General features: G+C 42.9%; 1 protein-coding gene across 6 annotated transcripts in view; it reads left to right on the top strand.

Annotated features, from left to right (window-relative positions):
• Nucleotides 1–23,885, top strand: part of ITSN1 (intersectin 1) — a 162,711-nt gene that overhangs the window by 60,246 nt on the left and 78,580 nt on the right. For all 6 annotated transcript variants that reach the window (XM_061627743.1, XM_061627736.1, XM_061627737.1 and 3 more), the window contains 8 exons: nt 439–502; nt 1,360–1,497; nt 1,954–2,069; nt 3,126–3,388; nt 4,701–4,850; nt 11,465–11,605; nt 16,546–16,633; nt 16,768–16,907. In XM_061627743.1, the coding sequence (XP_061483727.1) occupies nt 439–502; nt 1,360–1,497; nt 1,954–2,069; nt 3,126–3,388; nt 4,701–4,850; nt 11,465–11,605; nt 16,546–16,633; nt 16,768–16,907 (1,100 nt within the window). The remainder of the gene's footprint in view (nt 1–438; nt 503–1,359; nt 1,498–1,953; nt 2,070–3,125; nt 3,389–4,700; nt 4,851–11,464; nt 11,606–16,545; nt 16,634–16,767; nt 16,908–23,885) is intronic.

Genomic DNA, 23,885 nt, shown 5'->3' with positions numbered 1-23,885 from the left:
ATGTAACTGTAAATAAATATGAGGAAGCAGTTGGCTTGATGTTGTAACTGGCTGTAGCAAAGGACTGCTTCACATACTTCGTGGTGGCAAATTTGTGTGTGGCCACCACGTGTACAGATTCCCCAGAATACGCTTAGTAGGAACATGCAATCACTTTAAAAAGGAAGAAATAAACCATACTCGGCACAAAATGCTATATAAATCTACATTCATTCATTCGGAGCATCTCCCTTTACCATAAAAACAGATTGATCTCTTTCAGAAAGTTGGATATTGGGAGAGTTTATTTCTGTTCAAATATAAAAGATTGGCCAAGTATTATTGTTTATGCTGAAGATAGGTATTATACGTTTGTCACATAAGTGACTGTTTTGAAAAGCTTATATTAAAATTTGAGCATGTTCTCAATGACATGTTCTAATGTTTCCAACGCTTTAGGTCCACAAGCAAGAACAATCCTTATGCAATCAAGCTTACCACAAGCTCAGCTGGCTACAATATGGTAAATATTTTTTCATAAAATTGTGCTTAAGCATCAGAGCTACATGTATTTTCCATATCCTTCAAGTGTGCTTTACTTCGCTATTAACTGCTTCTGTCTTTCTTTAGTTACTAAAAATGAAGTCATGCTGACAATTACAGTACTAGAGGTTAATAAAATGTGATGTGTTGGAATGAATATCCTCTTAATTGTAGAAAAGTATTTTTTAATTATCTTTCCAAAGAGGTCCCTTTTATTGCTGGGATTTAATTTTACTGTTTTAAAATAATGAATTTAAATACCCTGTGAATTGCTTGTAGATCAGATTCTCAATCAATTCCATAAAATCAACATATTTTACTTGGTAAGATTATTGGGCAATAAAGAGAAAAAACATGCTTATTTCCAGAAATAGGTTACCCTGTCTTGTGTGTCCCCAACACACTCCTTTATTTCTCTCTTCTCCCCACTCCTCAGTATTAATGAATGGCTCAGGAACTCTTTGCATGCTCCCATTAAAAAGGGCTCATAATACAAATACCTGATTGGTCACAGGAGGAAAACAAAATAGGACAACCACAAAATAAATGTTAAAATACTAATGGAAATAAAAAATAACACTTGGAGAATGATTAATTCCTCTGAAAGGGTGGTTCCCAGGTGATTCAGGATCAGGTTTGTAAGTGGCATCTTTACGTGCCTTTCTGTCAGGGAAGGCGTTCTTTTGCTCTCCCTCTCAAAGTATTGGGTATTAGATAACCACTGTAGTGAGGGTTAGTCCAGCTGATCTTAGGAGCTGGTGTGTAGATGGTGTCCTCTCCTGGTTTTGATAGCAGGCAACAAGACAAAAAAAATGTTATTCGATCTTTTTTCAATAGGAATCTTTCAGACATTGACCAGGATGGAAAGCTGACAGCAGAAGAGTTTATTTTGGCTATGCACTTAATTGACATGGCTATGTCAGGGCAGCCATTGCCACCTGTCTTGTCTCCAGAATATGTACCTCCTTCATTTAGGTAAAACTATTACTACTTTGATTTTGATTCTGAATTCTTTGATGAACTGGAAGACTGCATATTCTTGGTTTTAACAGATTTCTGAAAAAACATTAAGAAATGTTATAATCACTTGTGTGTTATACAAAAGCCAGCCATATTACTTTATTTTGTGGTTGGTTGTTCTGGTCTGGAACCTAACCTGCCATATGAGTTGGGCCCTACTGTATACACTTGGATATGAATTAAATGATGAGGAATCAAGTGATGTACACGTATATGTAAATTGGCCAATAGATGGCCTTCAAGACAGACCTTGATGCAACTTTACATCTGATTCAGGTTCTTGAATCTTAATATTATGAGTAAATTAGTAGCCTGCACAGTACTGTAAGTAACTAAACAATAACGTTAGAATTAATAACAATAGCATTGTTCACACATACGTTTTAACCTATTACCTCTTCTTACTGACAGAAGAGTTCGCTCTGGCAGTGGCGTATCTGTTGCAAGCTCAGTGTCTGTAGACCAAAGGTTACCAGAAGAACCAGTGTTAGAAGAAGAACAGCAGCAACTGGAAAAGAAATTGCCAGGTGAGTAGAGCTGTGAGTGAGTGAGTGAACTGACTACCTGCTTTGGAATGTACTAAAACATTTTGAAAAGACAAGTATTCCCTGGAGTCAGCAGCCCAAGTGCTGTACTTCAGGGAGAATATGTGTATGTGTGAGTTGTAATTTTGGTGAATTGTGTCTGAACCACTAGTATGTGTGGATGAACATGAAAATTGAAAATGTGACAGTCACATTTATATTTTTCATGTTAGCCTTTCTTTCAGTCCCTTCTGGTGTTACCTTCATGGTTGCAGTATGGTTACTTATGTTCATAGTGCCAGAATGTCAGAAACCTTGAGTCATAGGGGAGAAGCTTGAAACAACTTCTTCTGATATTAATGCCACTCCTCTTGGAAACTTGCATGAGAAGGAGATGTGTAATTAGCTCCTCCCACATCACCTGAGCCTTCTGACATTACCTTTGCAGTGTGGGAAGGAGTTGCACAATAATAGCTTCAGTACCATGAAGGGGCCTTTATTTTTTTACCGCTTGGATCCCTTTTGATGAGAATATACTTTATTTATTCAATCAGGAGTGTGTTTATTTAGTACTTCATTTATTCTTCTGTGAAATCATAATTAAGGAGAGTCTCATATATTTGCTATAGACTACTTCCCATTTGACTCCTGTGAGCGTTATAATGACCACTGTAAAGTATGAAGGGGAAATTCATGTCTGAAAAATACATATCTGAAAACTTGTGCCCAAGAGCTATGTGACTAGCAAAATGCTTTCTTTGCCACACATTATAGTGGTCACCAGAGAGGTGCATTGTGAACAAGTGGAAATTTTTCCCATCATACATCAAGTGACTCTTAAGTGCATTTAACTCCAAAATGTTTTAGAGTACCGTTTCTCTTGTGTAGGCATCATCTATATGAATACTAAAATAAATGAAAACAAGATGTTTGGTAGACAAGATAAATGAAGACAAGATAATGTTTTAAATTATGTTCCAGTTGGATTATGTAGCTTTATATGTAAAAAAATCCATGTGCAAGCAAAACAAAACTGAATTCTTACTCTTTTTCTTAAAGTTACATTTGAAGATAAAAAACGTGAGAACTTTGAGCGTGGCAATCTGGAGCTCGAAAAGAGGAGGCAAGCCCTTTTGGAACAGCAAAGAAAAGAGCAAGAGCGCCTTGCACAGTTAGAAAGGGCAGAGCAGGAGAGAAAAGAACGTGAACGACAAGAGCAGGAACGGAAAAGGCAGCTGGAGTTAGAAAAACAGTTAGAAAAACAGAGAGAATTGGAACGCCAGAGGGAAGAGGAAAGAAGGAAAGAAATAGAAAGGCGTGAGGTAAATGGACAATTTCAGAAGAAATACCTGCTTGTCTAAAAACAAATTTGAAAAAGTATATTGGGGGATATTATGCTTTTTTCAAAATCTGTATAAGAGGAAATCAGTTCTTTCTAGAAAATACAGCATTTCTTCCTATCACAAACTTCAATGCAACATTTTGTCAGGAAGATAATTACCCATTTCTTCATTTGGATCTAATACATGGTTCTCTGAGTTTTGACTCCATGTTGAATTAAATCTTCATGGATTCATGTCTGCAGCCTTGATAGCTACACTGTACAGTGCTGGCTTCCAGTTAGTTTTCAGGCACAATTGAAACTCCTGGTATAAATCCTTTTAAAGCTCTACACAGCTTGGGACCAGGGTATATCTTCTGTATATACTCCTGCATGTTTTAAGAGTTTCCAAGGAGACTCTGCTTTGCTTTGCATTAATCCCCCATACCAAGTTAAGACAGGTAATTTTATCTTCACTATAGAACTTGTTTCCATGAGAGGCTTGCCAGACTTGCTCTTCATTGAGCTTCTGGTAGTGACTGGCACGTTTACATAAATGTATATTTATTGTGGTGGTTTAGTTGTAAACCTCTTTAAAAGCCTGTTGGTACTATTTATTTTATTATAATATTTATTTATTTATTATTTGATTTATATCCTGCCTTTCCTCCCAGCAGGAGCCCATACAATTTGATTAAAATAGAATAAAGGAGAGTCAACATTACTAGCTGACTAATGTTTTCATTGGTCCAAGATCTCTTTCAATTATGGAAATTAATATAATAAAACTTCCTAGTAATGCACAACAGCCTTCTGTAAAATGAAATTGCCTGAAAATGGCATAATATCTCAATAGCTGCTTAATTCCCTCACTGCTTTATAACCTCTTTTTCCCACTTACATCTTTTACTCCAGAGCTGTAGTAACATCTGAACCAGGTATTATCATTTGAATGTGGAAACTCTCTTAACCTGTCTGTTGCACCAACATTCTCTATTGGTGCAATTTCCAGAGTAATGAAGTGCGCATTCATGTAATCACAGAATCTCCTGGTTTAATGCTACTTTGTGCATGGTGGGAAAGGGAGGACTGGAAGAAAGTACAAAAGCCCAGAGTCTGTTCACAATCTCGTTGCATGTAGAGAGATGACAGGAAAAGGTACATCTGCACAGGCTTTAATAATGTGCTGTTTTCATAAATCACAGCTCATCAACCTACTATAACTATAGTGTGAATTTTGCATTTGAATGATTTACAAGATGGCTCAGAATACAAAACTCAACTGATTACTTGTTAATACTAATCTTTTGTAGGCTGCAAAAAGGGAACTTGAGAGACAAAGACAACTTGAGTGGGAACGCAATCGTCGGCAAGAGCTCCTGAATCAAAGGAACAAAGAGCAAGAGGATATAGTTGTTCTGAAAGCCAAGAAAAAAACATTGGAGTTTGAACTGGAAGCTCTAGTAAGTGGGAAATGTTGGCCAGAAATTCTTTTAAAAGAGTGTATTTTACCTTGCAGATATTTTCCCTATGAGTCCGGCCATCACAGCGGGTATTAGCTCCACCTATCGTGCGAAGGCAAGAATGTCTTTGAAGCCAAGACTAGGGGCGTCAGGCCCCTCCCACTCTCCAGTTCATTCTTGCCTTCGTACGAACAAGATTGAGATACTATAGCGTAGCATTTAGCTAAGTTTTTTCGTATTTGTCTGTTTATTTGTTCTGACTGGGTGCGAACCTAGTGTTACTTGTGTGTCTCCCCAGTCCATCCTTTCCCTGTTTTTCTGTTTAACTTCATTTAAGTTTATTTCTACTTCTTTTGAGGGTTCTCTCAGAGACCGCGGCTGCGGTTCTCCATGTTTTTGTGTTTAGCCTTCCATTTACTTTTATTTCCCTTGCTTGTCTGAGGGTCCCCACAGAGACCGCGGCTGCGGTTCTCTACCTTTTTTGGCCGTTTTTGAGCCTTTCCCTCCCTGGCTTTGCCATCCATCGGGAGCTCGCGGCTTTGTCTCTCCCGTAGCGCTTTTCCTGCTCAAGCCGCGCTCTGTGGAGCTTTTGAAGGGACCGCGGCTGCGGTTCTCTTCCAGGCGGGAGCTTGCGGCTGCGGCTCCCTGCCCTTTTCCCCAGACACCTAATTTCAGCCTGCCGCCTTAATTCAGCCTGCCGGGGTTCTGCCTCTCCGGAGTCTGTTGATACAGCTCCTTTTCTCTCTCTATCTCCGTGACTTTAATTTTCGCCGCGGAGAGCGCTGCAGCCGGCGGCGGCAGCGGCTTGCCTTCCTGCTGCCTCATCCGTCACAGGCTTCTCTCAGCAGTCTCCTTCTTGGGGTTTTTTAGAGCCGCAAGCGCGGCTATCGGCCCCGCGGCTCCCCCTGCGAGACTGTGCTGGGCTACCCTTCCCTCAGTTCGTTACCAGACGGCCGCCATTGCTCCGTCTATCTCCGCCATTTTTAGATCATTTTTTCCCGCCTTTTTTTTTTCCGGCCGCCATTTTTGTTGGATTCAAATTTCCCGCCTTTTTTGTTACCCCTTTATTAACCAACAGATACCTTCCCTGCAAGCTATCTGTATGTGTGTTGTCTGTGTGTTGTAGACAGACTTACACAGGGCTTCCTCACCCACAAATTTACTATGACTGTATCATCAAGGCTGGAGTTTTAATACAGTGGCTGCCTTGTACTAAAGTTGAATTATATTCAGTACCATCAAGGCTGGAGCTTTAATATCAGTGGTTGACTTGTACTAAATCTGAATTATATTCAGTATTACCAAGGCTGGAGCTTTAATATCAGTGGCTGACTTGTACTAAATTTGAATTATGTTCAGTATCATCAAGGCTGGAGCTTTAATATCAGTGGCTGACTTGTACTAAATCTGAATTATATTCAGTATTATCAAGGCTGGAGCTTTAATATCAGTGGCTGACTTGTACTAAATCTGAATTATATTCAGTATTATCAAGGCTGGAGCTTTAATATCAGTGGCTGACTTGTACTAAATCTGAATTATATTCAGTATTATCAAGGCTGGAGCTGACTTGTACTAAATCTGAATTATATTCAGTATTATCAAGGCTGGAGCTTTAATATCAGTGGCTGACTTGTACTAAATCTGAATTATATTCAGTATTATCAAGGCTGGAGCTTTAATATCAGTGGCTGACTTGTACTAAATCTGAATTATATTCAGTATTATCAAGGCTGGAGCTTTAATATCAGTGGCTGACTTGTACTAAATTTGAATTATATTCAGTATCATCAAGGCTGGAGCTTTTAATATCAGTGGCTGACTTGTACTAAATCTGAATTATATTCAGTACATCCTGCCCCCTCTGTGGCCGTGTACCACGCCTGAAATCCAGCCTACAGCACTAATCTGAACTATATGTTGTACATCCTGCCCCCTCTGTGGCCGTGTACCAAGCCTAAAATACAGCCTATATTATACAGCCTATATTATTCTAACGCTGATACCACAGTGCATCCTGCCCCCTCTGTGGCCGTGCACTTAGCCATCTGCCAGTGTATCCTACCCCCTCTGTGGTCATACACTGTGCCAGTTCGGGTCTTTACAACCTGCCCCCTCTGTGGCCGTGTACTGCACCCAAGTTAATATAAGATGGCAGAACAGCCAGGCATGTCGCAATCAGCCAATATGATGCCAGATCAGCCAGGCATGTCACAAACAGCCCAGCCGCAACACTCTAAGGCGACTAAGCCTAAGCATGTTAAAGCAATGGCTAAGACAAAACATCTTTCAAGCCATAGCAAACCAAAGCGGCCACACTATGCCTCTGTGCCAACCCCCACCACTACCACAGCAACTCAGGCACACATAAGCGATATACTTCATTCCCCTGCTGCTTCCTCTAACGAGGAAGATTTTGCTGGCTTCCACACTCAGCCTTCGCCTAACCAGCCTCCCTCCGTTTTACCGTCCCAAACATCTGTTCCAATAGCCACTCAGGCACAAACATCTACCACAACTGGGCTGCTGCCGTCCCCTGATTTCCTCTTCCAACTTCAAGCCATGCTGGCATTTTTCACCCAAATGCAGTCACCACCACAAGTTCCTGCCATACCCCAACTCAACATGGACCAACGTGCGTGTCATGAAGCTCATCCTTCCTGTTCACCTAACCCCTTTGATGTAGCCAGAGGCAGATGTATTGACGAAGCCTCGTATGCGGAGGAGTCAACCTTCACTGACCACGTTGAAGGAGATGACTGGAGCGATTATTCAGATCATGAGGAGGATACATCGTATCGCTTGTTTAATGCTTCAGACTATCAGTCCCTGGCACACAGGGTAGTTAATACCCTTGGTCTCCAGACTGCGCCTTCAACTTCCTCCACCCCAGCCATCAAAGGGGCCAAGGTTCTCAAATCCCCTGCACCTACTGAACATTACATCCCGGTGCCGGACCCGATTGCTGAATTGGCCTCTGAAGAATGGGCTCACCCATTCCATTCTCGCCGCTTCAAAAACCTGGCTGACAGGTTTTACGCCCTAGCTCCGGACTTTGCCACCAAGTTAGACGTCCCTGGCATAGATGAACCAATCGCTCGCCTCGTTTCACGTTCTCTCTTGCCCAGGGAAGGGGAATCCCAACTAAAGGACACTACTGAGCGACAAATAGACTTCGCCCTCCGCAAAAATCACGAGGCCACTGCCCTCTCCATGCGTGCCTCCGCTTCGGCCTCCATTTTCTCCAGAGCAGCTATGATGTGGCTGGATGATCTTCTAGAGGACACTAACCCTGATCCTGTCGCCCTCAGAAGGTCACTGGTAAAGTTGCGTAAGACAGCAGCTTTTGTGGCCGATGCCACCTTGGACGCCACTCAATTGGGGGCACGAGCCATGACGGCTCAGATAGTCGCTCAACGGACCCTCTGGCTTCGCCACTGGCAAGCTGATTCAGCGGCCAGAATGAATCTGTCCAGGGCTCCTTACTCCGGATCGTTACTCTTCGGCGAGGAAGCTCTAAAGGCAGTGCTGGTTGATCCCAAAGACGCCCACAAACCGGTTCTGGCCACTGTCCAGAACATCGACCACAGGCCTTTCAGGCAATCTCCTTCCTTCCGTACTAACCAGCCTTTTCAAGGAACGCGGCCAGGAGGACAAGGCCGCAACTTCAGATCCTATGACCCCAATTCATTCAGGGGCTCCTGGAACCGACGCTTCCAGGGCAGAGACCTACGGCTGGCTTGTCAACTTCGACAAAAGCCATCTCCAACCAACCCAACGTCTACTACATCTACATCTAGGGGCAATGTTGGACACCCTGCAGGCAATGGTATTCCTGGCTCCAGATCGCATCACTGCCATCACAAGCATCGCAAGGTCCCTGATGCAACAAACATCAGCAGACGTCATGCTTCTAGCCAGGGCGCTCGGAATGTTCATTTCTACAATCCATATTGTGCCATGAGCTCGAGCCCACACTCGGCATCTTCAATGGACTCTACTGCCCTTTCAACAGGACATTGCCAGCTCCAACCATCGCAAAGTTCGCTTGACCCCCGCACTGCGCCTATCATTCCGCTGGTGGACGAGGTCCCAACACCTCTCCAAGGGCACGCCGTTCAGAGAACCACACAGAACTGTTGTAACCACAGATGCCAGCCTCATCGGCTGGGGAGCCCACTGCAACTCCCAGTACGTTCAGGGGGTTTGGTCCACCACAGAGCAGACTCAAAGCATCAACTGGCTGGAGCTAAAGGCTGTACATTTAGCTCCATTTTCAGTCTCTGTTCCCTTTGGACCATGTCCTCATTCGAACGGACAACACGTGTGTAAAATCACATTTGAGCAGACAGGGGGGCACCAGGTCTCGTCCTCTGCAGGACCTAGCCTCCCTCATCTTTGTCTGGGCAGAACATCATCTACAATCCCTGAAAGCAGAACATCTCAGAGGGATTTGGAATGTGACAGCAAACTGGCTCAGCAGACAACAGGTTTTTCCAGGGGAATGGAATCTTCACCCAGCCATTTTCCATCATCTTCAGAGTTGGTTCAGCGAATTCTCAATCGACCTGTTTGCCTCCAGTCGCAATTGCCAGCTTCCCAGGTACTTTGCCCGATACCTGGATTCAACAACGGAAGCAATGGATGCTCTGACAATACCGTGGCCAGACGGTCTCTTGTACGCCTTTCCTCCCATACCATTGTTAGCCAAAACCTTGAGGAAGGCGCGAACCGAGAGGGCACAGCTGGTTCGGATAGCACCATTTTGGCCACGCCGACCGTGGTTCTCAGATCTTCTGGCAATGTCAATGATGGATCCTTGGACACTTCCAGTCAGGCCAGACCTTCTATCCCAGGGTCCAGTATGGCACCAGGACCCTACTTGGCTCAATCTAACAGCGTGGCATTTGAACGGGGACATTTGAGGTCAGCTGGCCTGTCTGACGCTGTGATTGATATTATTTTGGCCTCGAGAAGACCATCTACCACTCGTATTTATCAACATACTTGGGTGGCTTTCTCCAAGTGGTGCCAGTTCCACCACCACGATCCATCCCAGGCCACCATGCAACAGGTGCTGCAATATCTCCATAGCGGCTTCATGATGGGACTTAGACCCAACACTCTACGTCGACATGCGTCCACTCTGTCGTCCATTCTCTCAGTGTCCTCTCCTGGAGCTCCTATTTCCTCACATCCGTTCATCAAACGTTTTTTGAGGGGAGTCGCCCTACGCTCTCCGGCTGTTGTCCATCGGTTTCCCTCATGGAGTTTGCCAAAAGTTCTGCAGGCTTTGCAACGCCCTCCGTTTGAACCCATCAGGACTGTGCCCCTATGTATGCTGTCCTTCAAGGTCTTGTTCCTGATCGCAATCACATCTGCCAGACGCGTTTCGGAGTTGGGCGCATTGTCTTCTGCTCGACACCTCTGCGTCTTCCATAAGGACTCTGTTGTGCTGAAGACTGATCCTTCCTTCCGTCCCAAGGTTGATTCGGTTTTTCATTGCAACCAGGACATTGTTTTGCCTTCCTTTTGCCCGAATCCTACCCATCCTCTTGAGAAGGCTTGGCATTCGTTAGATGTCCGGAGGGCTCTCAAGACCTACCTGTCTAGGACCCAAGAGATTCGACGAACGGAGTCTCTGTTTGTATCCTTTCATCCAAGGTCTATGGGACATAAAGTATCCAATTCTACCTTATCCCGTTGGTTAAGGGCATGTATTACTTTAGCATATGAGTCTCTGAAGCTGTCAGTTCCAGCTAGTATAACGGCTCATTCTACCAGGTCAGCTGCCACTTCGGCTGCTTTTGCCACTAATGCTCCTGTTGCCGATATTTGTAGGGCTGCAGTCTGGTCTACCCCACACTCGTTTATAAGGCATTATAAAATTGATTGCTATGCCTCTGCTGACGCTTCTTTTGGCAGACGAGTGTTGCAACAGGTTCTTAATGACGATTAACAAGTGGGTGGTCCCTCCCTGTATGGGCTGCTCTGGTACATCCCGCTGTGATGGCCGGACTCATAGGGAAAATGGACCATTGGTCTCACCTGAAGGGTGATTTTCCTATGAGTACGGCCATCACGACCCTCCCAGTTGGAGGATGACTATATATTTTCTAATGTGTTATATATTACTGTTACACTATTATATTTAAATTTAAGAGTGAAGTCAAGACTTCTAGTTCTGTTATACCGCTATGTTGGAGTCATGTTACTATGCATGGTACTATTGTGTTATTTTCCTGCTGTCAGGCCTGTTGGCCTTGTTCTTGTATTTTTAGATATTTCTCCTTAGACTCGCTGCGAATGAACTGGAGAGTGGGAGGGGCCTGACGCCCCTAGTCTTGACTTCAAAGACATTCTTGCCTTCGCACGATAGGTGGAGCTAATACCCGCTGTGATGTCCGTACTCATAGGAAAATCACCCTTCAGGTGAGACCAATGGTCCATTTTACCTTGCAGATATCCTAATGATTTGAAACAACTACATATTTGAGTCTTTTCCATTATTATTGTTTTAGTCTGGCCTGTAAGTTGAAGAAAAAGTATTTGCAGCCAATATTGCATTCTAGTTTAAAATTTGAGTAAACCAATATTTTCTTTTCTTGTTGAAGAATGATAAAAAACATCAGTTGGAGGGCAAACTTCATGATATCCGATGCAGATTGTCTATTCAAAGACAGGAAATTGAGAGCACAAACAAATCTAGAGAGCTAAGAATTGCAGAAATAACACATTTGCAACAACAGTTACAAGTGAGTATGGGGTCTCTGAAAATATTTAGCTACTGAATTCTATCTATTCTGGTGCTGATGAAACAAAGAAGAGCATAGTGGATGAAAGTTCATAATGGTAGTGGTCACATTTAGTATAACTGAAAAGAGTGTGTTTAATTATTACTACATAGTTCTTGGTAGAAGTGCTGTGAAGCCCTCCTTTTATCATATTTGTGCATCACTAAACCATGGTCTGTTATGACATGCATAAGCAGAAATGGGTGTAGTGAGCCTTGGCCTCACATGCCTCTCCTCTCCTGCGTAGCCAAGAGGAGCAGTTTGTACACTTCTGCTTCTGCTTTTGGTTAATTGCTTTTTATTCTCTGGAGCAAGACACTGTGGTTAACTTTAACTATGGTTAGTTTCAAACAAGCTGAATTCATACTATGGTTTCTGAAAGTGGCTTATTTTGAACTAACCACAGTTCTGGGTAAAGTTGTGTTTTACTAAATGTGGAATTGAAGCTTATGAACAACTTCTTGACTGCGTGGGAGAAGGAAGGGGGGAGTGCAGTAGTCCATGGGTCGCTGCAACTTGTTCCTGCTCATGTACATAATGTTAAACTTTGATTTGTCATGACATGCAAATGGATATATGGATTTATACACTGCTTAATGATCCACAACCTTTAATTTACATAGAATATAAAATGTACATTAAAATTGATAAAATCGAACCTTAAAAACAGGTTAACTGAAAAATTTATCAAAATATAAGGAAAACCAGTTGTTAATATGCAATTTTAACATTACATGTCTGAGTAGACTTGTCTAAATAAAAAAGTCTCTAGCAGGTATGGAAAACAATACAGCTAATATTTGTGGGCAGGGAGTTCCACAGTATAGGTGGAGCCACATTGAAGGATTAACTCCTTGCAAATGGTTAATGAACATTATGAGACATTTGTAAAAGTGCTAGTTGCACAAATTGAAGCAGCTGTACAGGCATATATGAGGTCCACAAGCTAAAGGCTTTGTATACTAATAGTAACACCTTTAATTTGACCTGGTAACAAACTGGCAGCCAGTGAAGATCTCAGAGCAGAGTTCTTGCTCCTGTAAGTAATTGTGCTGCAGCATTCTGTGCTAACTGCAGTTTCCAGACCAAGCACAAAGTAAGTCCCACACAGAGTGCATTGCAGTAATCAAATTGTGAAGTTACCAATGCCCGGACCAGTTGCTCAGTTTATTCTTCTAGACCTGTGATAATGAATGAAAATACTTACTTTTGAAGACTGGCACTCTCTCCTCCTCCTCCTCCTCCTCCCCCCCCTCCTCCTCCTCCTCCCAGTTTAGCTATAGTTGAAAATGAATAGTATGTCTTAAGCACCAATTACCTTTTAATCTTGGAGATTATGATAGTTAGGAATCAAGTGGTGGTTACATGAAGAAGTCTTCAGGTTGAACGCTCCTGCCTGTAAGGAAGAGATCAGAAACTTTAATTTGTTTTCAGTTAACCAGAGTTTAGTGTTTTGTCTAGACCCTAACCTTTCAACTGAGGTTTATTGAAACAAGCTAGCTTGATAAATCATGGCTTCCGCAGGGGTCATGGCTTCCGCAGGGGTCAAGGACCTATTAAAATGGTCCGCCCCAGACGCCTGATGGATCCGGATGGATTCCTGACTGCGCTTGGGGAATTGGAACCTGCTGAAGGTCGCCCGGTCGAAACCCTGGTGAAGGAGTGGAACGTGGGGATCACCAGAGCATTAGACCGGGTGGCTCCGAAACGTCCTCTCCCCCTGAATAGAACTCAGCTAGCACCATGGTATACACCGCGGTTGCGTAGTCTGAGACAGGAGGTGAGACGACTAGAGCGCCGGTGGCGGAAATCCCGCTCCGAAGATGTCCGGACACAGGTTAGAGCAGCAGTAGCTGCCTACCAAGTGGCAATAAAGGTAGGAAAGAAGGCTTTCTTTGCTGCCTCTATTGCGTCTGTGGAGTGCTGTCCCAGGAGGCTGTTCCAGGTGGTCCGAAGCCTGGTCGGTCCAGTTGCTCAGGAACCCTTGGAACAGTCAAAGGCCTCCTGTGACTTATTAGCAAAACACTTCGCCGATAAAATCGAACACTTACGGAGCTCGATCCCGTGCGCCGTGGACACAGTGGATGAACCAGAGTTGGCCAGTTGCATGCCGGTAAAGTGGGATCGGTTTTGGCTTCTCCCTTCTGAGGAAGTGGACAAGGTGCTTTCATCTGTGAAGCCAACCACTTGTCTTACTGATCCTTGCCCTTCATGGCTCCTTATGAGCTGCGGAGAGAAATTGGGCGAGGGGATCAAAGCGGTGGTAAACGCATCCTTGAAAGAGGGTGTGATGCCATCAGCCTTCAAGGAGGCAATTGTAAAGCCCATCTTAAAGAAGCCCTCCTTGGATCCCCAAGTATTCGATAACTTCCGCCCAATTTCGAATCTACCATTTCTGGGCAAGGTCATTGAGCGAGTGGTGGCCAACCAGTTGTCAGCACACTTGGATGAAACGGATTATTTGGATCCATACCAATCGGGTTTCAGGACTGGTCACGGAACTGAAACAGCCTTGGTTGCTCTGGTAGATGATTTGAGGAGGGCATTAGATAGGGGAGAATCCACCTTTCTTGTCCTCCTCGATCTCTCAGCGGCTTTTGATACTGTCGACCACAGTATCCTTCTGCTTCGCCTGGAGGGATTGGGAATTGGAGGCACTGTATTACAGTGGTTCCATTCCTTTCTCTCCGACAGGTACCAACAGGTAGCGTTGGGGGAGGAGGTATCAGACCCTTGGCCTCTCAATTGTGGTGTGCCACAGGGCTCTATCCTCTCTCCCATGCTATTTAACATCTATATGAAGCCGCTGGGGGCAATCATCAGGAGATTTGGGCTGCAGTGTCATCAATATGCGGATGACACTCAGCTCTATCTCTCGTTTAAATCTTCACCAGAGTTGGCTGTGGAGACCTTGTCCAAGTGCCTGGAATCCATGAGTGGTTGGATGGGAAGGAACAAGCTGAAGTTGAACCCTGATAAGACCGAGGTACTACTTGTGGGGGACAAGAGAAGGTTGGGCGACATTGACCTGAGATTCAACGGGGTGAGTCTACCCCTAAAGGACCAGGTCCGCAGCCTTGGGGTTGTGCTTGATTCCAGGCTGTCCATGGAGGCTCAGATTTCGGCAGTGAGCCAGGCAGCCTGGTACCAACTACACCTCATACGAAGGCTGCAACCCTACCTTCCTGTACACCAGCTCCCACTGGTCACTGGTCACACGCCCTGGTCACCTCTCGTTTGGACTACTGTAATGCGCTCTACGTGGGGTTACCCTTGAAAACGGTCCGGAAATTACAACTGATACAAAATGCGGCGGCTCGACTACTTACGAATAGTCGCCGCCGAGATCACATCACACCAGTATTGTTCGACCTACACTGACTACCAGTTGTTTTCCGAGCCCAATTCAAGGTGTTGGTATTGACCTTTAAATCCCTACACGGTTCTGGCCCAGTTTATCTCACGGAGCGCCTTCAACGCCACCAATTATGCCGCCCGACAAGATCGGCCACACAGGGCCTTCTCTCAATCCCGCCAACAAAAACAGCCAGATTGGCGGGTACAAGAGAGAGGGCATTTTCAGTGGCGGCCTCCACTCTTTGGAACTCCCTCCCACAAGATCTCCAGCACGCCTCTTCCCTAAATGTGTTTCGGAAAGCCTTAAAGACCTGGCTCTTTCAGCAGGCCTTCGGGGTATCCGGGGAGGGTTAATTGTTATAACTGTAATGCCTCCTGCCCAGTTTTAATTTTGTTACTGCAGATGTATTGTTTTTATATTGTATTACTGTATTTTATTAATTGTATTTTAACAATGTTGTAAGTCGCCTAGAGTGGCCATTGGCCAGATAGGCGACGAAGAAATTAAATTTATTATTATGATTATTATTACAGTTGGCTTGTTTTAGTAAACCATAGTTAAGACCAACCACAAAACTGCAGTTAGTTAAAAATGAGAGTAAAAGCTTCTGATGTCTTCCTTGCAGCAGTGCTGGAGGAAGAGAGGGGAGCTGATGTGGCCATTGCTCATTCATGCAACAAGAAACCATAGTTTATCATTACATCTGAATGCAGCTATTGTCAGAACCACTATGCAATTCAGCAGTAAATGGTGTTTGTATAGTTGATATAGATACCATAATCAATGTTTCATAATCCTTATTTGTTTAGTTCTTCAACACAGTAGTCAACTGTTCTAAAATATTTCTGCTTTTAATAATTCATAATTCATTTAAGTGATTTGGCTTCAAGAGATATATGGAATATAGACTTCTTTAATCTATATCATAGATTGAAGAAACAGCAACATATAACAAAAATACTAAAATATTAATTCTGTTATGAGTATTCCAAAATGAAGTTATTTTATTATGTTATCAAGGCTTAAGTTAGAAAGCTGGGAGTGACATGTTTATGCAAAGTGTTAAATTGAAACTCTTTATCTAGGAATATGAATGGTTAATACTCAAAAGTGTCCCAGAAGAAAGTAGAAGCGTGTAGCAAGGTACACACTGTAAGCATTTTGATTACCCTGGAGAGTTAGATACACATCCTTGGAAGTTTTGTTACCCTGAGCCACCAAGAAGCAGATCAGCAGTCAGCTGGAAAAGTAGGATGATGAGAGTAAAAGCCATATTGAACATAGAAAAATTTCACCAGGCTGCTGTGTATCTCTGATAACATGACCTATGTGTTATCTAGAAGGTTTACAAGTTTATGCTTTGGACCTTACATATAGCTCATCTAGATCTGGTGTACTGATAGTGGTTGGTGCTGAGTTCTGCTTTAGTACTGTTCAGTTGAAGATAAATATTTGAGTGAATGATTGAAATGTACATTGAAATGGGTCTGGAACCTGCAGTTCTAGCTGAAGTTGATAATCTTTCCTATTTTGTTTCTTGTAGGAGTCTCAACAGATGCTTGGAAGATTGATTCCAGAAAAGCAGCTACTCAATGATCAGCTAAAGCAGGTTCAACAAAATAGCTTGCACAGTAAGTATAGTTAAAACACATTTCTGTGCGAAGCATGCATTTATATTTTGCCTTGAGAATCACAAATGCTATGTTCTGTGTAATCTAAATATCTGTAAGGAAGTCTCTTCATTTTTCAATATCTTTAAAAACAGGAGATTCACTTCTCACTGTCAAAAGAGCCTTAGAAGCAAAAGAGTTAGCACACCAGCAGCTTCGTGATCAGCTGGATGAAGTAGAAAAAGAAACAAGATCAAAACTTCAAGAGATAGATATTTTCAATAATCAGCTAAAGGTAATCATGTCTAACCTATTATATATTCTTAGTAAATATAGAAAGACTACAGCTACATGATAGAAGAAGCATATCCTTGACCACTCAAGGGGCATTGTGAGGGCTTGGCCTAAAAGGCAGTCAAATATTAAATTGACCATAGATTTTTATTTACTTCAAATCAAAAATCCAAATTCCATAGTCAAGCAAGTAAAATTCTGCAAGTTCAACATTTACAAAATTGGATGTTGCCAAAGAATTGTCCCCCTTGGGTCTCTTGTCCTTAGTTCCCCAAGGGGGGGGTTCTTTGCTTCCGAGAACAGTTCCAACTCCTCTGAGTCTCTGCTTCTCAGGCAAAAACTCTCCCTCCTTCAGGAGTAATTACTCACGGTAGTACTGCCACCACCCTTCTTCCTGGTTCCTTTCTCTGAGAGAAGGGATCTCAGAGGCCTTTGTGAATACTGATGGGATTAACCCTCATTAATAAAGGTAATAAGTAGTGTTAGCAATCAAGGACTAGATTTAGAATCTTTCGTTCCAAGCCAATACGCACTATTTATAAAAAGATAGTTTACTTAAAAGTAACTACGATGGTATATACAAAAGAGAGAGCAGCGGTTTGTTTCCTTAAAGCTAATCACCCTCAGACGGGTTACACAAGGTACATTGGCATTAACAAAGGGGAGAGGTTCAATACAGACAAAGGAATACAACAAAAGTCTATCTGAGCTAAGATCCTATACTTACTGCAGAGTTGCCTGGTTCCCAAAAGGCTTCTCTCTGTCAACTTCAGTGAGTCCAGGTAGATGGAAAAAGGGAACTAAGTCTGAAGGAGCATCCTTCATTTTTATGGGGTTTATCTGTCAACACGGAGGGGGGAAAGCAATTGGCCATATTCCGCCCAAAAGGGATCTACTCCTTTGAAGTCTTTGAAGATAAGGGAGCTAGACAGCATCACCCAGGGGTCCTGATCTACAACACCCCCTCTTCCTGACTTCTAATCCCAGGAAGCCGATAAGGGATAACAGCTAAGAATCAGTTGCATCTCCTTGCAAGGTTGCAAATTGACTGTCTGACACAGAGCTTTGGATCTCCCCCACTAGGGAGTCCTAGGGAACCACAGCCTCCCAGAATTCTTTCTCATTGATCCATTTCAGCTTGACCAAAGTTAGCTATTCTTGACGGATGTGATAATATTTTATTTGAGCTTGTAAATCTAGTTTTGATATCAAGAGATATATAGCAGATTCTTCCTTAACAGGTTAGATGCTTTTTTCAGTATTAAAATGAAATAATTGCAAGGGGAAAGAAGAAATGAGTTGATTGTACTATTGACAGATGGAAAGCAATGGAACAAGATCAAGTTTCTCCCTATCCTCGGACAATCGGACCTTCCCAAAACCACACATCTGATGCTTCAGCAGACATTATATTCACACTTGACAGTGTGTTAATGCAACTCAAAAACTAGAAATTCCTCACCCTCCACATCTCCCTTTTTTAAAATGAAAATTGTGCTGAATCAAAGAGATACACTGGATGCCATGTACAAATCCATGATTTGTAGCATAATTGTAGCCAGGAATAATCTGATAATGTTGGACATTAAAGAGAGCTTTTTTTCTGCCATAGTCCTTTATAAATAGCTGAAATTTGAATTATTTTAAAGCTAATCAGACCTTTTCATTTTCTTTTTTGTAAGATGTTTTCAGGTCATTGCTTAGTCTTTCCCTCACTTCTTGGTCATTGCAGGCAAGATTAGAACTTTACTTTTGACGTGAGTTTTTTGATTTACCACAGAGAACTCATTTGGTTTATGATTTTTAGTGTTATCTTCAACCTAAATTGCTAATCAGTTGGCTAATTAGTTCTTAATATCCAGCAACATTACGGTCACCCTAAGTGATGGCTGTTGTTAAGACATTCGGTTAAGACAGAGTAGATATGTTGAATAATTCAGCAAAGGTGATTACATATCTCTATTTTATAAGACATAACCTAAGTTTGTCTTGAGGTTCCAGGGATTCCTTCTTTACTTACGGTTTGCTATTATGACTATCACAAGCTGATGTAACATTTAAATGATCATTGAAAACTTCTTTTCCCCCACCTTGCTATGGAGCTGGTTGATTAGTGCTACTACTACATTTTAATTTCATGGAGTCTTCTCACCATTGTCTTTGCAATCTGGCAATCTACTTTCGGAAGGGAATTCCACAACATTGACATGGTAGCAGAACGTTCCTTAGACCACATCGAACCAACTGTTTTCAGGCCTTTGTTCAGGAAATCTACCTGGATTAGAAGAGGAAATATTGATGGCACCTCACCCTCAAACCCTAACAACCTATTTTTTACCACTGGGTAATATCAATTTATTAATACACCTTTGTTTATAATTATAGATAGTAAAAACAGGGGCCACCTTTAGCTTTTTGAGAACACTTGATCTGGCATAAATCATTAGTGAAGTTGTTGGACTATGTGGCCTGTTCCCTGAGGTCACTAAAACATGCTATGGAAAGGGTGCTTAATTCTATCTCAAATTTAATAGAATTGGTGCTTGAAATTATACAGACATGAGAGTGGGTGTATACTATAGTCAGCGTGGAATTTTCGCATTCCACAATGTTAAATTGAAAATACCCCCATGCCATTCTGATGCTTCCCATAAGCTAATTACCCTACAAAAGTTATAGTCCTGAACTCGGAAGCGCTTGCTTAACAACTCTTTAAATTTTCATGGCGATACACAAAGTGAGAGAAAACTGAGAGTTCAAAGTGTAAAAAGAGAGAGAAATAACCAGACCCCTTTTGGTCTTTTTTCTGTCAGAGTTCTCATAATTTGTTGAAATTAATTAAAAATCAGCCATGTTCACAGAGTACCTGTAATCCTATTACTGACCTTGCCCCATACTCTGACCTTCATCGTCTACAGTTTAAAAGTTTAAAAAAATGCCTGGCTGATTTTTAATTAATTTAAGAAATTTAGCATTGAACTCAATGATAAGTCCGGGCATGCTCAGTAAGAACCAACTGTCAGTGTTCTAAAAGCCAGACTCGCAGCACCTGGGCTTGCCTAATCAGGGGGCCACAACCACACCTGACCTTTATTTCACTTTAGACAGACATGGATTCACCCAAAGAATCCTGGGAAGTGTATTTGTGAAGGGTGCTGAGAGGAGACACTTATTCCCCTGACAGAACTCCAATGGCCAGAGTGGTTTAACAGTCAGCCACTCTGATTGAAGCTCTGTGAGGGAGCAGGGCATCTCCTAGCAACTCTCACTTTGCTTCCAGTCTTTTATGCTCGGTGTGCAAGGCCAGGTGCTTACAATCAGCCTTGCAAGCTCCCCTGCTCCTTAATCGAGCTGATTGCCTTCGTTGCTGCAACAGCTGTTGGCGTTTTCTCTCTGCTGGGGAAGGGACAGCCTCCTGGTCGCTTCCCGACTCTGACAGGCGGGCTCCCTCAGGGGCTTGCCCCTGGTCTGGTGAAGAATCCTGAGCTGTCTCCCTGGTTATCCCCTCTCCTGGGTCTGCGGTCTCCCATTCCTCTTCCTCCTCGGATGAGTCCTCTTAGGGGGGCATGACAACTACACAGGAAGTGGATTGGACTTTGTAAGACGGATCCAAATGGTGTTCGCATTTTTACAAATTTGTAGGGCAGTACAATATCTCAGAGCGGAGGTCAGGTCTCCTGCTCCCCTAGTGCATTCACTACAGCTGCCCTAAGAATTCCAGATCATTATTGTTGAGGCTGGCAAGAGTTTGTGAAAAGGATGGCCATTTTTGTCTTGCCACTGTTCCTAGCAGGGTTGGAAACATATCGCATCCAAGCCTTATGAACCTGTTTGCTTTTTAAAGTTTGATAGAAATCTCTGTTGGCTATAGGTACATTCTTAAACTGCAAGGTTTTTTGCCTATTAGTGAATTATCTTCTATTTAACTGATCTGTGAATAACCAGAAGTTTTCTTTCTATGTGAACCAATGTCGCTTAAAGCTAAATTAGAAGGGTATTGGTAGGAAACAATTGACTTCAAGGGCTGGTGCAAGACCTTGCACTGCCCAAGACCAGACCTTGTGGCCACCACCTCTTGGCCACTGCCACCTGTCCCATCTTCTTCCTCCTGCCACTGCTGCCACTCCTGCCCTCTTGCTGCTAAAAAAAAAGCAGTAATGCAGGCATTCCATGCCTCATTCCGAGTCTGTCTTCAGAGGAAAGCATTGTGGGAGAGGTGATCTGGGAGTTCCTTCACCACCACTGCTTTCCCACAATGATAGCAAATTGTTAAAGTTACACTGAGGTAATTTTAAATAGTAATTTTCTGCCATCATGGCAAAGCCGCAGCAGAGCATGCATTCTCCAGGTGACCTCTTCCATAGTGCCTCATTGAGAGAGGCCACCCTTCCCTCCAAGCAAAGCATGGAGGGCCCACTCACTACCACTTTGTGAGAGAGCTGGGAAGTGGGAAAAACTGGAGCGGCACTAGGAGATAGAGCAACTGCAGCTGGCAGCAGCATTGTTATAATAGTATCTGGCCAGTTGCATCGTGTAGTAGGCCCTGCAGGCAGCAAATGGAGGTGGCAGGGGCTCACAATTTGCCACCCCTTCTGATCCACTGCCTGAGCCATGTGGCTCAATGTGACTCATGGTGGGGCTGACTCCATTCATTAATTACCATATATTGTGTGTTACATGGAAGTAAGTAGAGGTTTTAAGGCACTGAGAATCTTTCAAAACCGAGCAACTTATTATTTGAATGCATCCCCTAATCTGACTCTGAGAGGGAAATGTGTTCAATGTTTTTATCACCAGCTATATCCGTGTCTGGAATACAAAAAGATCCTCTTTCAGTTTACATATTAAAATTACATATATGAGTTTACATAGGCACCACATTGAAGAGCAGTGATTTCTTGAACAAGAAATGTACACATCCTGTGTTGACCAAATGAACGTTACATTGAGAGTTCAAAACTTGAGAGGCATCTTCCTAGTAGACCTAATTAATTAATCCTTTCAATAATAGCTTCCAGGTTCAGTAGTCTTCCAGGAATGTCCCACTTTCTCACCAAGTAACTCCCTTCCCTGAAGCCAGGGCAGTAGTATTTCTGGAAGCTATGGGATATCTTCCTTGAACAGCAGATCATAAATCTTGTGTACTGATTATAGACCTTGAGTACTCCTACACACTCATGTTTTTTAGAAGCCTCTCTAACAAGGTGAATTAGAAGCTTCAGGCTTTAGATCAGATTTGGGACAGCAGAGTCAAGAGGCTATGTGCCTTTTGATATTAAAGGGACATAAATGTGGATCCATATTCCACAACTCAGTGGTACTTTGGAGTAAATGGCCTGGCTTGCACATCACATTAAACCATCGTTAAAATAACTATGATTTAATGTGAACTAGCAGCATGCTGGTGTGCGCTGCTGAAATTGCAGGCACTTTGCTCCTCTCCTCCTGCTGGTGCTGCTAGTGCTATGCAAGGAACTAAGCCATGGTCTGGCTTGTCATGTCATCTAAACTCAGACTTGTGGTTTGTTTCTCTCCAAACGACAGTGATAGAGACAAACCATGAGCTCAAGTCTGGATAGCACAACAAGCCAGATCATGACTTGTTTCCTGGCAGTACAGCAGGAATGGGGAAGGAGTGAAGCAACCACACTTTAAACAGTGTGCATGCTTATTTATTTATTGGATTGATTGATTGATTTATCTCCTACCCTTCCTACCCATAGGAGCCCTGCAGCCAGCAAATGGAGATGGCAGGGGCTCCTCCCTGTTCACATCAAATCATGCTTATTCACATAAAATCATGTATTATTTTAACTATGGTTTAATAAGACGTGTGAACTAGGCCAGTGCATATAGGATCAGATTGTTGGTATCTTCCTTGCATAATATGTAACATGTTATAAGTAAAACATAGCAATGGGTGATCTTGTAACAATGAAAAACATGTCATAACTGGAAGTTGACTGCCAACTTCACGGACTAGATCTGAATGTCAAGGTGGCAACTTTGGCTGGTTTACTCATATAGTAGAATGAGGTGGGAATAAGCTTGCAAAATTCTGAGATTGTAGAGTGCTGATTAAAGATGCATTTGCAATGCCTCCCTATGTAAAATAGTCCCTGCTTATAGGATGCAAACACAACAGCGAAATAATAGACCAGAGCCTTTCTCCTCAATGTGTTAACTTTTATTTTTGTTTTAGCTTTTCCCCATGGAGGAGCATTCAAAAATGTCACATCTCACCTGCTGTTTGAAATGTCCTACCACCTCATTCTTCTATTTTCTGTAGAAGAGTGTTGGCTGCTAACATGGCAGAGTTCAGTAGACTGGAATGCAGTTGACTTTAGAGCATAAGGTGCAATCATCTTCAGATATTTCTGTAAAACCCCACTGTTACAGACTTATTACCTTGATGACACAACTGACTGTATTTTATAAAATGTCTTTTAACATAAGGTGTTGATATAATCAGAAGTTTTTTTAGTAGAAGCTGACCAGACAATACTTCAGTAAATCAGGTTATAGGTCACAGAAGTATAAGCAAACACATTTTGAGGATAAAGTCACTCAACTTTGGAGTGACCTTGACTCTGCTGTTGTAGTTTCAGATGAAATATCCAATGCTGGATTCATTGATGTGTTATGGGATCAGTTCTAGCTTATGCAGTCAGCTGATGTGGACAAGGTGGCAGCGGCTACATGTCCAACCACGTCCCTTCTTGACCCCTGTCCCTCCTGGCTTATTAAATCTACCAGAGGGGGTTTGGCTGGTTGGATCCAGAGTGAGGGGGTGGTCCCTGAATAAGGCAGTGGCCACTCCTGAACAAACTGGCACTGGACCCCTTGCAGTGGAATAACTGTCAACCAGTCACAAATACCACCTTTTGAGGGAAGGTGGTGGAAGTAGGCTAGCTGCGAGCATTCTTGGATGACACAGATATTTAGATTCATTCCAGTCTGGGTTCAGGTCTGGCTATGG

The sequence above is a fragment of the Rhineura floridana genome, chromosome 5 (assembly GCF_030035675.1).
Source record: "Rhineura floridana isolate rRhiFlo1 chromosome 5, rRhiFlo1.hap2, whole genome shotgun sequence".
Lineage (NCBI taxonomy): Eukaryota > Metazoa > Chordata > Lepidosauria > Squamata > Rhineuridae > Rhineura > Rhineura floridana.
The sequence above is the reverse complement of the archived record's forward strand: the minus strand, read 5'-3'. Positions and strand labels throughout refer to the sequence as shown.